This window comes from Balaenoptera borealis (assembly GCF_965194805.1).
Source record: "Balaenoptera borealis genome assembly, chromosome: 8".
Taxonomy (NCBI): domain Eukaryota; kingdom Metazoa; phylum Chordata; class Mammalia; order Artiodactyla; family Balaenopteridae; genus Balaenoptera; species Balaenoptera borealis.
Window position 1 is genome coordinate 112,918,696 of NC_138865.1, and position 12,496 is coordinate 112,931,191.

The 12,496-nt window shown below is 41.9% G+C and overlaps 1 protein-coding gene across 4 annotated transcripts in view; it reads left to right on the forward strand.

The window, feature by feature from the left end:
* The first annotated feature begins 1,253 nt into the window (after positions 1-1,253).
* The window catches only part of PBX3 (PBX homeobox 3), a 222,909-nt gene continuing 211,666 nt past the window's right edge, over positions 1,254-12,496 (forward strand). For 2 of the 4 annotated variants that reach the window (XM_082403322.1, XM_082403326.1), the window contains exons 1-2: positions 1,254-1,456; positions 2,396-2,469. In XM_082403322.1, coding sequence (XP_082259448.1) covers positions 1,257-1,456; positions 2,396-2,469 — 274 coding nt within the window. In that variant the 5' untranslated portion in view covers positions 1,254-1,256. Of the gene's footprint in view, positions 1,457-1,755; positions 2,140-2,395; positions 2,470-12,496 lie in introns of those variants that run through there. The other 2 variants (XM_082403323.1, XM_082403325.1) reach the window with 2 other exon arrangements.

Consider the following 12,496-nt stretch of genomic DNA (forward strand, 5'->3'; position numbering starts at 1 on the left):
ATTCGATTGGCCTGGGACAGGCGGCCGGGTACCCCGAGGATACCACCTCCCGTCGGGAAGAGCCGGAAAGTGTACCAGGCGCTGTCCGAGGCGTGAAGCTCACAGCGCTGCAGGGAAGCACATGGTTGGCCTTGGAGCGAGTTCCCCCGTGTCCCGTACACAACTCTTGGCACCCATGACTGCTAACACTAGGGAGCAGGAATCGGGGTGTGGGCACAACGTTTGCGGGCCGAGGCGGCCCACCCCGGGGGGGCGAGGACGCGATGAGGCTTGAGGACCCGGTGGCGCGCTCTTGAGCGCAGGGGATCAGAGGCCAGAGGGGCCGGGCCGAAGCCCGGGGGCGGTGCCAGTGGCGGCGGCGGGAGGCACAAGGCCCAATGAGCGCGCGCACCGCCCCCGGGGGCGGGGCGTGCAGAGCACTCCCCCGCCCTCCCGCTTGCCCCCGCCCCTCCCCCCGGGCGCTGGGGCCGCTGTGAGTGAGTGGCACTGGCAGCTTGTCAATCCCTCAGCCGAGCGGCCTTCGAGCCCGGTCCGCGGCGGCTGCTGGCAGGGTGCGCGGCTCCGGCTGTGGCGGCGGCGACTTCTTCCGCCCCATCAATCTGCTGTCCGCTCCGCGCACGGCCCGCCGGGGCCCTCCATCGGGCTCCGCGTCCCCGCCGCGCCGGTCCGCCCGCTCCCAAACTTTCCTCCTCCGCCCCCCTCGCTCCCCTCGGCCCGCCCGCCGGCCTCCTGCGCCGCCGCCCGCCGCCGCCGCTCCCTCCCCCGGGGCCGCCGGGGCTCGGATCCCGCCCGGCCGAGGCGGCGGAGGCGGCGGCGGCGGCGGCCGAGGGAAGGGAGTGCGCAGCCTGGCGCAGGGGGCGGCGGGCGTCCCGGCAACTCGGCTGGCGCTGAGGAGCAAGTTGCGCGGGGCCACCCGGCGGGGCGCGCGGCGGCGAGGAGGCGGCGCGGCGGCCGCGTGAGGGCAGCGGGCGCCGCTGCCTCCGCCTCCGCCACCGACGCGGAGCCCGGCGCTTCCGCCCGCCGCTTCTCCTCAGCCTCGGCGGCGGCGGAAGCCACACCGGGCGCCCGTCCGCACCGCCTCAGCCGCGGGCCCCGCCGGCCGGGCGGCCCCCTCCCCGCGCGGGCGGGGAACGCGCGGCCGCCTCCCCCTCCCCCTCCCCCTCTTTCTTCTCCTCCCTCGTCGCCGCCGCCGCCGCCGCCGCCTCAGCCTTCGCCTCAGACGCCGCCGCCGCCCGCTCCCGCCCGCGCGCGGCGGGATGGACGATCAATCCAGGATGCTGCAGACTCTGGCCGGGGTGAACCTGGCGGGCCACTCGGTGCAGGGGGGCATGGCCCTGCCGCCTCCCCCGCACGGCCACGAAGGGGCGGACGGCGACGGCAGGAAGCAGGACATCGGCGACATCCTCCACCAGATTATGACCATCACCGACCAGAGCTTGGACGAGGCGCAAGCAAAGTTGGTGTCTCATTAAGCATCTTTTGTGTGTGTGCGGGAGCCGGGCCCGCGGCACAGTCGGGGCTGGGGTGGCGCCCGGGCCGGGGCCTCAGCCCGGGGCGGGGAACTTTCTCCGAAAACAGGCCGCCGGCCCGGGCCTCGGGGGGACATGCCCCGCGCCCCTCGACGCGGGCGGGAGTCGGCAAAGTTGCTCTCGGGGCGCGGGACGGACTTGATGCCGCGTGGATTTTGTGGGTGTCTCTCACCCGCCCCCCTAGTCTGGCCCTCTGGCAGCCCGGCCCCCTCGCACGGATTCAAACCTCCCGCCCGGACCCGGGTGCACGCCGCCGCGAGCGGGCCCCGGGCCGCACTTGAGGAAGTGCAACTTTCTCCTCGGCCCAGGGTCCCAGCGCCCGGCTCCGCTTGGCCGCGGGACGACTTCGCCGTGCGGGCGGCCGCCCCAGCCCGGGCGCTGGGCGATGGGCGGTTCCCCGGCGGGTCCGGGCGCGGGCGGCCAAGTTCTCGGGAAGGGAGGGAGGGCCGCCTCGCAAACTTTGCCGAGCTGTCACCGCCCGCTGGCCGCAGCCGGCCGGCCGCCCGCGCCGCGCCCGCTCCCCCGGCGGAGGGCGGACGCAGGAGCCCTTCCACGCCGTCGCTTCCCCCGGGTCGCCGCCGTCTGCCCTGGATCGCGGCTCCCTGCGCAGGTTCGCGTCCCGCGGTGGCCGAGACTGCTGACTGCCGGGCAGATGGGTCGCGCGTCGTGCGGGCTGGAGCTTTAGCCGCCGGAGCTTGTCGGCTGTCGCTAACTAGTCAACTTGAGTTTCGGTTGACTTGCGGTGGTTCAAAAGAGCCTTCCAAAATAGTGGGCCGGAATTAAATATTGGGTCTAACTTAAAGGAAGGCGCCATATTATTCCATAGGTGATGCTAATACCTTTGTGTTTTGCTATTTGTTTTTTAGGAAACATGCCCTGAACTGTCACAGAATGAAACCCGCGCTCTTCAGCGTCCTGTGTGAGATCAAAGAGAAAACAGGTAAGACGCTGCGCCCCGCATTGGGCCCGGAGACCCCCGAGGTGGGGTCCGAGCTACTCCTTCGACTCTCCAGTTGAGAGCTGCTGCTTTTGGGCACCGCCATCTTTGATCATTCTTTCCTTCCCACCTCCTGATCGTGAGAAAAAACTGCAATAAATCTGGAGTGGATCTCTTAATTCCGCTCCTTGTGTAAAATGAAGTGTAGATGCGGACGGGGCTGGGTCGCAGTCCCCAGGCGGCCACCCCTGGCTGCAGGCGGGGAGGGGGCCGGGAGCGCCTGCCACCCTTTCCTGCTCCTTTCGCCTTGTTTGTATGTCAGTTTTTAAAAGGAGCAACGGGAGACTGGATGCCAGGGACCGAGACCCGGGGAGAAGCATATCCCGAACTTTGTTTTACTTAGCCTTAAGCTTCAGTTGCACAGATAGAAGAATAGATGCAACTGAACGGACCCCAGTAGCATGTTTGAATTAGTGTTTTAGTTGGGAATACTACTTTTAAGAAGCAGGAAGGGTAATGATATGTTTAGGCATATACAATGTATTTATTACATCTATTAATACTTTTATTAAATTTTATGCTTAAAGTCATTACATTGTAAGCATGCTTAATATATTTTATGAAGTAGAAAAAGGTCCACAGGTGCAGGTTGAGCAATTTTTGAAGTGTTCAAGGCAGGGAATATATGAGGAGACAGCTTTTACAGAAGTGCTGGAATGAAAACTACAAATACATATTAGACAAATTTCTGACAGTTCATTTCATCTTAGTTTCCTTGTTAGACTTTTTAAAATTGAAGATATTTTAGTCTTGAGGTGATAGTAGCGACTCAAGTGGAATTAGAGATTTAATCTAGATGTTTTAGGTCCTGCATTATCTTCCCTGTATATGGTGAACAAGTGTGTGTGTGTGTGTGTGTGTATGTATGTATATATGCTGGGTATACAGTATTATAAAGTTGCCATTTTTTAAGTTAGCGAAGAAGAGAAAAGAAGAGAAAGTTAAAGTCCAGGGTATAGCAATATTTAAGTGGAGCTATTTAAAAGGTTAAATGTGATTGTGTTTAAATTGAGTGTACAAGTAATAGCACACTGTGTATAATTGTTAGTTGGTAGGAGAGTTGCCCTCCTTTTAAACAGATTTTTCACCCTGCAATTCTATTCTGATCCTAAAAGTAATCAATAAAAGGTGAGGGGTTATTGCTGTCTATTAAAATATATGCGAAAGCCATAATTAACAGCAAATATTGAGAGCCTTAAAGAGTGCTTTTCCTGCTTTTCATTCACATAGTATGCATGGTTTCTTAATGTTGAGTGATTGTTTTTAAGATGTATTTTACATTTTGAAAACCACAGGCATTTAACATTACTAACTTTTACTCTGTGTTGATTTTTAGCTACCTTTAGAAAGCATTGTGATTTAAAACGTAGCTAATTTTTATCTGACTATAAAATGAGACATCAAGCATTAAATCTTGAAGATTCTTAGTTTAGAAGCCTAAAAGTGCGTAATTCTCAGTAAATTATGTTGCTTAATGTCCAAGGGTTTTCTTGCTATCAGGGCTCCACTTCAGTTTCTGCTGACAGCTAAGCACTGGGGTATTGACTATGTTGTGAATATTAAGATTGATTCAACTTTATACGGCTTTATATTACTAGGAGAGGGGATTGATGTCCCTCCCCTCTCACCCCCTTCTCATGATTTGTATTTATTATTTTGCCTTTTTAAAGTTTTGGCCTAGCTAGCTTGAGAACCAAACCCAGCAAACTGCTTTTCTTGTTTAGACATTTAGCAGCAGGCAGAATTCAATTAGGAAGCGTAAGTCCTCTAGTTGCTTATTTGCACAAGACTTAGTTACACCATTCTGAAAGGAAAGTATAGTCAACCTCATGTCAAAGGTGAGTTAAGAAAAAGAAACAAGCCTTTTCAGAGTCTGGGATTACTGGCAGAGAGAGCTTTGGCAGGGCGCTTGCTGTTTAAGAAGCAAGAGGTAGCTGACAAAAGAAATTTTTGTGTTTTGAAAATTGTTTGTGAGGCTTTCAGTGATAACTTGTAAATTAGATCCTTTTTTGTGCATTGGCCAGCGGATCCAAGTTTGCACGTTATCTCTTTTGTAAAAAGCCAACAGCCGACAAAGAGTAAAGGTGGCTGTCTTGGGCAGAGGCATCTTCCTGCCAGCCTCTCTGAGCTCGAGAGGGACGGGATTTAAGTATTGAATGATTGATGGGGGTGAAGCTCTTTCTCTGCTTTCCTTTCTACCCTGCTACCCATAGCTCCACCTCACTCTCCAAAACTAGTCTTAGAAGGAGACAGGGACGCTGGACTCAGAATCCTTGATTTGAAATAAAACAGCTGTGTAGACATTAGTGTTACGGAAGCAAAGAAATTGGGGCAGCAAATTCCAGGCCTCCCCCCCACCCCCAATCTGTTCCCACAGTCATGCTTTGGAAACAGTGAACTTATAAAATAAGCACTGTAGGATATAATGTATATTGCATAATGCTTTTAAAAAAATCATTTTATTAAATCTAATAACATAGTATCCAAAGATTAATTCTCTATAACCTAGAGAAAGTTTCCCTAGTCATTTGTAATAGAAACTGGGAACATTACATAATGACTCTATCCTGCACAATAGAGGGGTAGGGGGTTGACTAGTGGGGAGATGGGGGGTAAAGCTGTCATTTCAATGGATAATGTCATTTCAGTTGTGCTTTTTCTAAAATAAGACAATCATTAAAAAAAAATCCACGTATTTGTAGATCTGCCGGTAGATTTTGAGGTTTCTGATGAGGCAGTGAACACTGCGAGTTCTGATGCACATGAGGGATTTAGTTTGGAAAACATCTTTTTTCCCTCCTACCAAGTACGAAAAGGTATTTTTCCCTTCTGACAGATAAATGAGTAATCTACCACAATTATATTTTTTTCTTGTTCAGAGGTAGGAAAAGTATACGATGAGATGCTTGCTTTTTCTTGAAAATGTGTTCCTTCATAAAATTTATCATACAGTTATTTTGGGGCAGAAATATCTGTCATTGTTGAATTTTAGTATTTATGCATTTTGAAAGCACCTGAAAGTTACAGGCTTTAAAACAAGATATTTGTCCATTTTAAACTAAGTAAGCAACCAGTGAGGTAATTGTTGATCTGTTAAGATTTCTTTCTCTCTCTCTTTTTTTTAGCCATATTTTACCATCTATCTCTCATTAAATATCCGTGATGCTATGAGGTCTCATCTACATACTTCTTTGGGGGCATTCCCTCACATCTTTTTGGCCACCTTAATCTTGATTGTTGAAGTACTTTGTGAGAGGATTCCATCCTCATAAATCTGTCGTCTTTCCAAAGTCCTTAATTATGAGAGTTTGAATGAAGGAAATGGCTCTTTTTGAGAAAAAAATGTATTTAAAAAATTTTTAAATGAAAGTTCAACATTTTAGTATATTATCTGAGTCATATTGTTAAAAAATGTTGTGTATTAAAAAAAAATCAACCTTTCTAAAGGTAGGTTAAAATACTCCATATTGATAGCTGCCAACCAAACTCTGATTTATTGCCGCCACAAACCCTAAATAGCATTCATTTACTAGTAATGTCTAATGGCATACATGATGGTTTGCCAGATTTGTGGCCTTTGTGAGGCTTATAAGCAGGACTGACTTGGGAAGATCATAAAACTTAATGAACTTCTCTACTGCAGGAGGTGTCCGCAGGGGAAGAGAAAGGCCTGCTTGCCTGGTTGGGCTGGTTGAAGTATTTTTTATGTTTAAGGAGAAGAAGGAAATTACTATTAAAAATGCTTTCCTTTTAAAGGAACCCTCCCTAGAAAGAGTCATAAGGATTTTACATATCAAAACTGGATCAAGAAGGTAGCTTGTGAGTTTTTATATGCATTTAAAATATGATATATATGATTAAACCTTTTATCTTTACTGCTGTAAGTGTGACTAGCTTTCAGAGGGGTAGGGCAGTACTCTCAGTCAACACCTCTCTATTTAATTCTGACTCTAAAGGTTTAGAGACTCATGGTGTCTTCCTTTTCTGGTCTGTTTTCTTTTATTTTAATGCTTCAATATAAAAATTTGTTCATTTTTCTTTGTACAGTGCCATGTAATTCTTCAATTCCCAGTGTATAAAACCCAAATATTCCATCAAGTGAAAATTTAACAAGAAAGGTGAAAATTGTTATGTGAGTCTAAATGTTGTTATATATGTTGCGTACATTCTTTTAAGTTGCTCTTGAGATACTTCCAATATAGTTATCATTATTTGTTCCAAAGTTTTAAAAACAAATGCACTGTTCCATACATGATTCATTTTTGTGTTTTTGTGAACTTATTTTCTAGTTTTAAAAAACTTTCTATTATGAACAACTTCAAATGTAAAATATACATAGAGAAGAGAAACTTGAATCCCCATGAACTCATTGCCCACCTTCAGCAGTTAGCAACACTTGGCCAATCTTGTGTTCTCTGTAACTCCCACCCTTTCAAAATTATTTTGAAGCAAATTTTAATGGACCTTTAACGTTGTAAATTTCATATCAGTTTTAGACATTATGGCTTGTTTACATTGGAAATATTAAATGCTTAAACAGGAAAAAATACAAAGTTAATTTATCTTGGAAATGTCATAAATTGTATTGCTTTGTTATAAATTTTTCCTCAAAGCAATTTAAGAATATTTTTTATTTTCTATTTTTACAGATTTGTTTAACTTACTGGAGCTTTTTAAGGAAGTTTTGAGGGAGGATGTAAAAGAGTGATGTTTTTCTAACTTTCTTTACTCTTCCTCTCCCATCCTTAGAAGACAATACATGTAATACGTTCATAGACAACTTAGAAAAAAAAATCTTACTTATCTACTATTTTGGAATTTCATGATCTAAAGTATCAAGCAGGTATTATCTTAAAAGTATGGAGCTGTCTTCCAACCCTTTTTTTTTTTTCCCCCCAGTAAAAGGATATTGAACCCTATTGTCAATACTAACTTGATCTGTGCAAGTAATTCTTTCATGCCTCAGTTTTAGTGGACTTCATTTTATTATAGATTTGTGTAGTTCTGGTTTTTATTTGGGACTTTACTATGTTATTTGATTATACTAATTTACATAATTTTATTCTGAATCAGAAGTATATTAATACAGTGGCAAAGGAAGCCTTGCCTTGCCTCAAAGAACATATTGGTTCACTGGCTTTCATAAACTATATCTGTGTATATCTTTCATGTTAGGATCCTTTTCCTTTTAATTAATTTTGCTTGTACTTTTAGATTTCTGTTTACAAATTTTGTAAATGGCTACTTCCAAGACATTTAAGCTTAATGTTTTATTTGGATTATGTATATTTTGATAGTTTATGGTGGCATTGTGTAGGATGAAGTTCCATGAAGTACGGCTATGAAGAATGAAAACCACATTTCATGAACCACACCCTAAATCAGTCATCGCTTTATTTTGTACTCATACCATTGAGGTATCTATTCAGAATAAATACTTAACACATCAGCACCAAACACATCAAGTTAAATAAGGATTTTTAGACTATTTTTCCTCTATTTATGTACACGTGAACAACTTTAGGTATTTATTACTTCAATATTGACACTATGAGAATTATGTTTTATTTGTTTTCTCAGCAGGCTTGTGTTTTAGCCATTTATCAGTGTGATCAGCATGATTTAGGTAGTAACTGACTAACAAAGCTTGCACACCCCACTCCCATGTTGACCTTTTCAAGCATTTGCTTTACTTCAGTAGGCCATTTGAGTCTTTAAGTATGAAGAGAGTAAATAATTTATATCACTATGTAGTGTGAATTGGTCAAAGTTTTTTAGATCTGGCTAAAAGATTTTTTACAAAGTTATAGAAGTTAATCAAACACATAAATTGCTATCACAGCTATGTGATAGTGTTATATTTAGCAAATAAATTAGCAGGAAATGCTTGAATGAGCCACTGAAAAAAAACCCATCTTTTTATACCTTTAGACACAGAACATATTTGAAAATAAATTTCATTAATCTTCAACACTTGATTCTAATTACCCCCTTTGTAGGCAGAATAGTAACCAGAATCTCTTCTTTATTGTTATTTTTAAAATAGACATATTCCATAGATATAAGATGTTTGTAGTTTTTGATAGTAACGGTAGTTTGCTTTGGTACTAAATTTGAGTGTATGTCTAGTAAAAAAAATTGGTGTGATAGGATGTGTTAAGTTGAATTGGCATAGCATTTTTTTTTTTTAACTGACTATATCTACACAGTAGTAACTCATTTGGACTGAAAACAGTTAAAAGTAATTACGGTTAAAAATAATTGTTAAAAGTTTTGTACTTGTTTTCTTCAATTTAAGTGCTTTACAAATGTTAAGCTGTTTTGAACAATAACCCTTTTTGTGTGATCATATTAATGAGAACTTGGTATACAATGTAATCCTTTTAATGCCGATGATTCCTCACAATGTTTAAACCATTATTTGGGAGACTCAACATATGTTATGGCAAAATGATTTTTTTGTTTGTTTTGTTTTATGTGATACATCAGTTTTCAAAGCATATTTCTTAGGCATCAGAGTCCAGCAGGTGGCTTTTTACATTAAAAAATTAATAAATTTTAAAATCCCATAAAATTTTATTTCAAATTCAAATTAACTAATTGAGAATGTCAACATTTCCACTGTTTCTATATTAACATTTATAATAGAACAAATGGTTGCATATAGAAATTATCTGCAACATAATCTAAATTAAGATTCTAAACAGGCATTACAGATGCTGGTAACTTTGGCAATTATCATTTTGTTTGGTGAACAGTAGTAAAACAGTGTGCGGTAAAAGTGTTTAGAGAGAGAGGATAAATAAATTGAACAGTTTTGCAATGCAAAGTGGTTTGTGGTGTTTTTGAGGATTTCTTGGCTCTCTCTTAACTGCTATTGTGAGCCTGGAGCAGATTTCCCCATTGCTAATGCCCTAGAAGTATTAATTCACTTTGATATGCTAATTAGAGGGCATTATGCAAGAAATGAGATTAAGTGGCAGCATGAAGCCATTTGCCTGTCAGTAAATTGAGAGCTTTAGCATCAGGAGGAGCTTTGTGTTTTTTTTTTTTTTTTTTTTTAAGTTTCTCTTGGTTTTGCATATAAATAAAATTGATTGAAAGGTCTCGAGAAGCTTCTAGAACATTGGTGGATTTCCCCCCCATGATTATTTAGATGTAATATTAAAGAATTTTTCTGAATATTAACTGACCTAATTGGAGATAACAAATATGAAGTTTTCATTGTGTTCTCTATATATGAAAGTATACTAAGAATTTTGTGTCATCTAGTCTTTTTTTTCTAAAGCCCAATTTCAGCAAAATGGCTAGTGAACTGTTACCACTTCTTTTCAGAAGTGTAAACTTGTATGTGTGCTTATGCACCAATGTCTTCAGTATAAACTGAACTTCATAAGAATATTTTCCCTTGGAAAGGATGAAGAAGTTGTTGAATTGGGCTTCAGGAAACTATATTAAATGAGCATTAAGACTCTGACTTAAGTACCTAATTCTAATTGCTGGGAAGAATTAGAATTAATGGTTAAATTCTGCCCTTTACACAACCTGTGGAATTTACATTTCAGCATATATCTCTTGTGTTAAGATTACTATATTATTTGATTTTCATGTTGAAGATGGAGTTTCATACTTGATTCTGATTTTGCGGTTTAAGCCAGGCCTTTGATTTTCTCTCTATAAAACTACTATGTGATTTCCTATATATTGTGGGGAAATGCGTGAGTGAATGCTGGGATAGGAGTGGTGGATGGGGAGGAGGACAGAACTCTGGGCCTGTGAAAAAGTTAAGGTTTCCTCAAATATGGAACTTCTACCTGTATAAACCATGCTAGGGATAGAATTTCCAAACCCAGGCTTAACTACAATCTGAGGTATGGTTAGACAGGAGAGGGTTTGGATCAAGCATTCAGATTGAGACTTGCTTCTAGTGTCTGAATTCCACCACTGTAGCTGTGCCTCTAGACCCAACAAACCATAACTTCTCTTCAGAGCCATATGGATTATTTAGTCACCACAGCTGCCATGTATACATACTACCAAGGCTGGCATCTCCTCCGAGTGCATGTATGATGCTTGTTAATGTTAGTGGGAGTCAGGAATGTGCACACAGAGAGGGGGATGAGAGTCTCTCCTGAGACAAGAGTCCTGATTGCATTTCTTAGTGAAGAGGACTTAGTGTACCTACACATTAGCTGCTCTTCTAAATGAAATACTTGGTTGCTTTAAATTCTCATTCCCTTCTCAGACTCCCTTAACTAGTTAAATCAATGAGTCCTCATTAGTCTCTGATTACTTGCAAAATTTCATTTAAAACGTATGAAGTTATTTTTGATTGAAATGGGAACAAAAAGCTTTTGAAACTGCATATTATTATTTTTTAAATGAAAGGTTACTACTAGCTTTCAGATGTACTGAGCCTTTGTAAATAGGAATTTATAGTGGAATTATGGGAGGGGCTTTTGAAATACTTGAGTGGCATTTGATGGGGGAAATCACAGCATTTAAAAAAATATATATATATATGTGAAATGGCAAGCTCATATGTGCACATTATGTAGAAACCTTTACTATCCAAGTGCCCTCAAATGAGGAAGAATTGACTTAGGTGGTCTCATAAGTTTCTTTCTTTTCTCCTCTCTTCTTTAAAAAAAAAAAAACCAAAAAAAAAAAAACCCCAAAAAAACCCCTAAGGATGAAGGTAGTTGGAATTCATAGTCAGATATATCATTTTCAACTTGGAATAGGAACTAGAACAGGAAATTGATTTTATATTTATTATGAAAGCAAGAACTCTGCCACTGACTGACAGCCATCCATGTTTTAGTTTTGTGTTAATTGTTCACAGACATTACTCTGCAGTTGGCCCAGATTATTTATAATGTTGATTGGGAGTGTTGGTCCATTAAAAGGTATGTGTATAATGAATATCTTTAATTAAACCAAGTGATATTGGAATATTCTACACTGGATCTTGGGTCGAGGATTAACTGTCAGTATTGGTAAGAACAAGTTACAATAGATTGTGCAGTGCTTTCTCTGGCTTCAAGGATGTATTTATTACCATTTTTGAACAAATTATACTAACATGAAAAGTTGTGTTTGAAATGATTGTGTGCTAGATAAGGCGATACATTACAGGAATGGTTGGGTTTATGGAGCTTTATGTTGAGGTTTTCTCAGAAATTATAGCACAGGGCTGTCACTATAAAACCCACTGATATAGTTGGTAATAACATACAGTGAAGGTATTTTTAGATTTTCACTTGTTATTCAAATAAGTGAGAACCCTCCAGTTTTTCTCGTCATACTTCTTCTTTGGAATCAGTAGAGGAAAAAAATGAAGGAAATTCTTTTAACTGTGTGTGGGGTGTGGGTGCTTGACTTGTCTGAATTTCCTCCTGCTCACCACTTGTTAGAGCAGTGATGTGATAGTGAGGATATCCTTAGGAACTTAACTGACTTCGTGGTTCCTGACCTTTTGACTCTGACCAAGTACAGAAACGGAATGCCAGAAAATGAAGTGATGGACTCTATAAACATAAGTTATATTCCATCAATGTGTTATATGAACTAGTTTTGATTTACCTGAATTTATGACATTTTTGTGTTTAATAAAGGAAATATTTCTTCCTTTCAATATAATCAGTCTAATAATGTTATACTTTCTAACATTAAACCAATTAATTCCTTTTTTGACCAATTATCATTTTTTAATTACGATGATTATGATGTCACTTTAAAATTTCTAATTTACAAAGTATTGGCTGGCTATCTAATCGTGTTTTCTATAACCAAACTATAATCAATGTGTATGCTTTGTTTTAACTCAAAAATTGGGAGTTTAAAGTTTGTACTTAATTGACTGCTATACAGTGAGTGAATTATTATAGAAATAGGAACATTTTTCCAATTAAAAAAAGTAGCTGTCAACCATTGTAATGTGAGAAGAAGGATAAGTTGTTCTCATAAA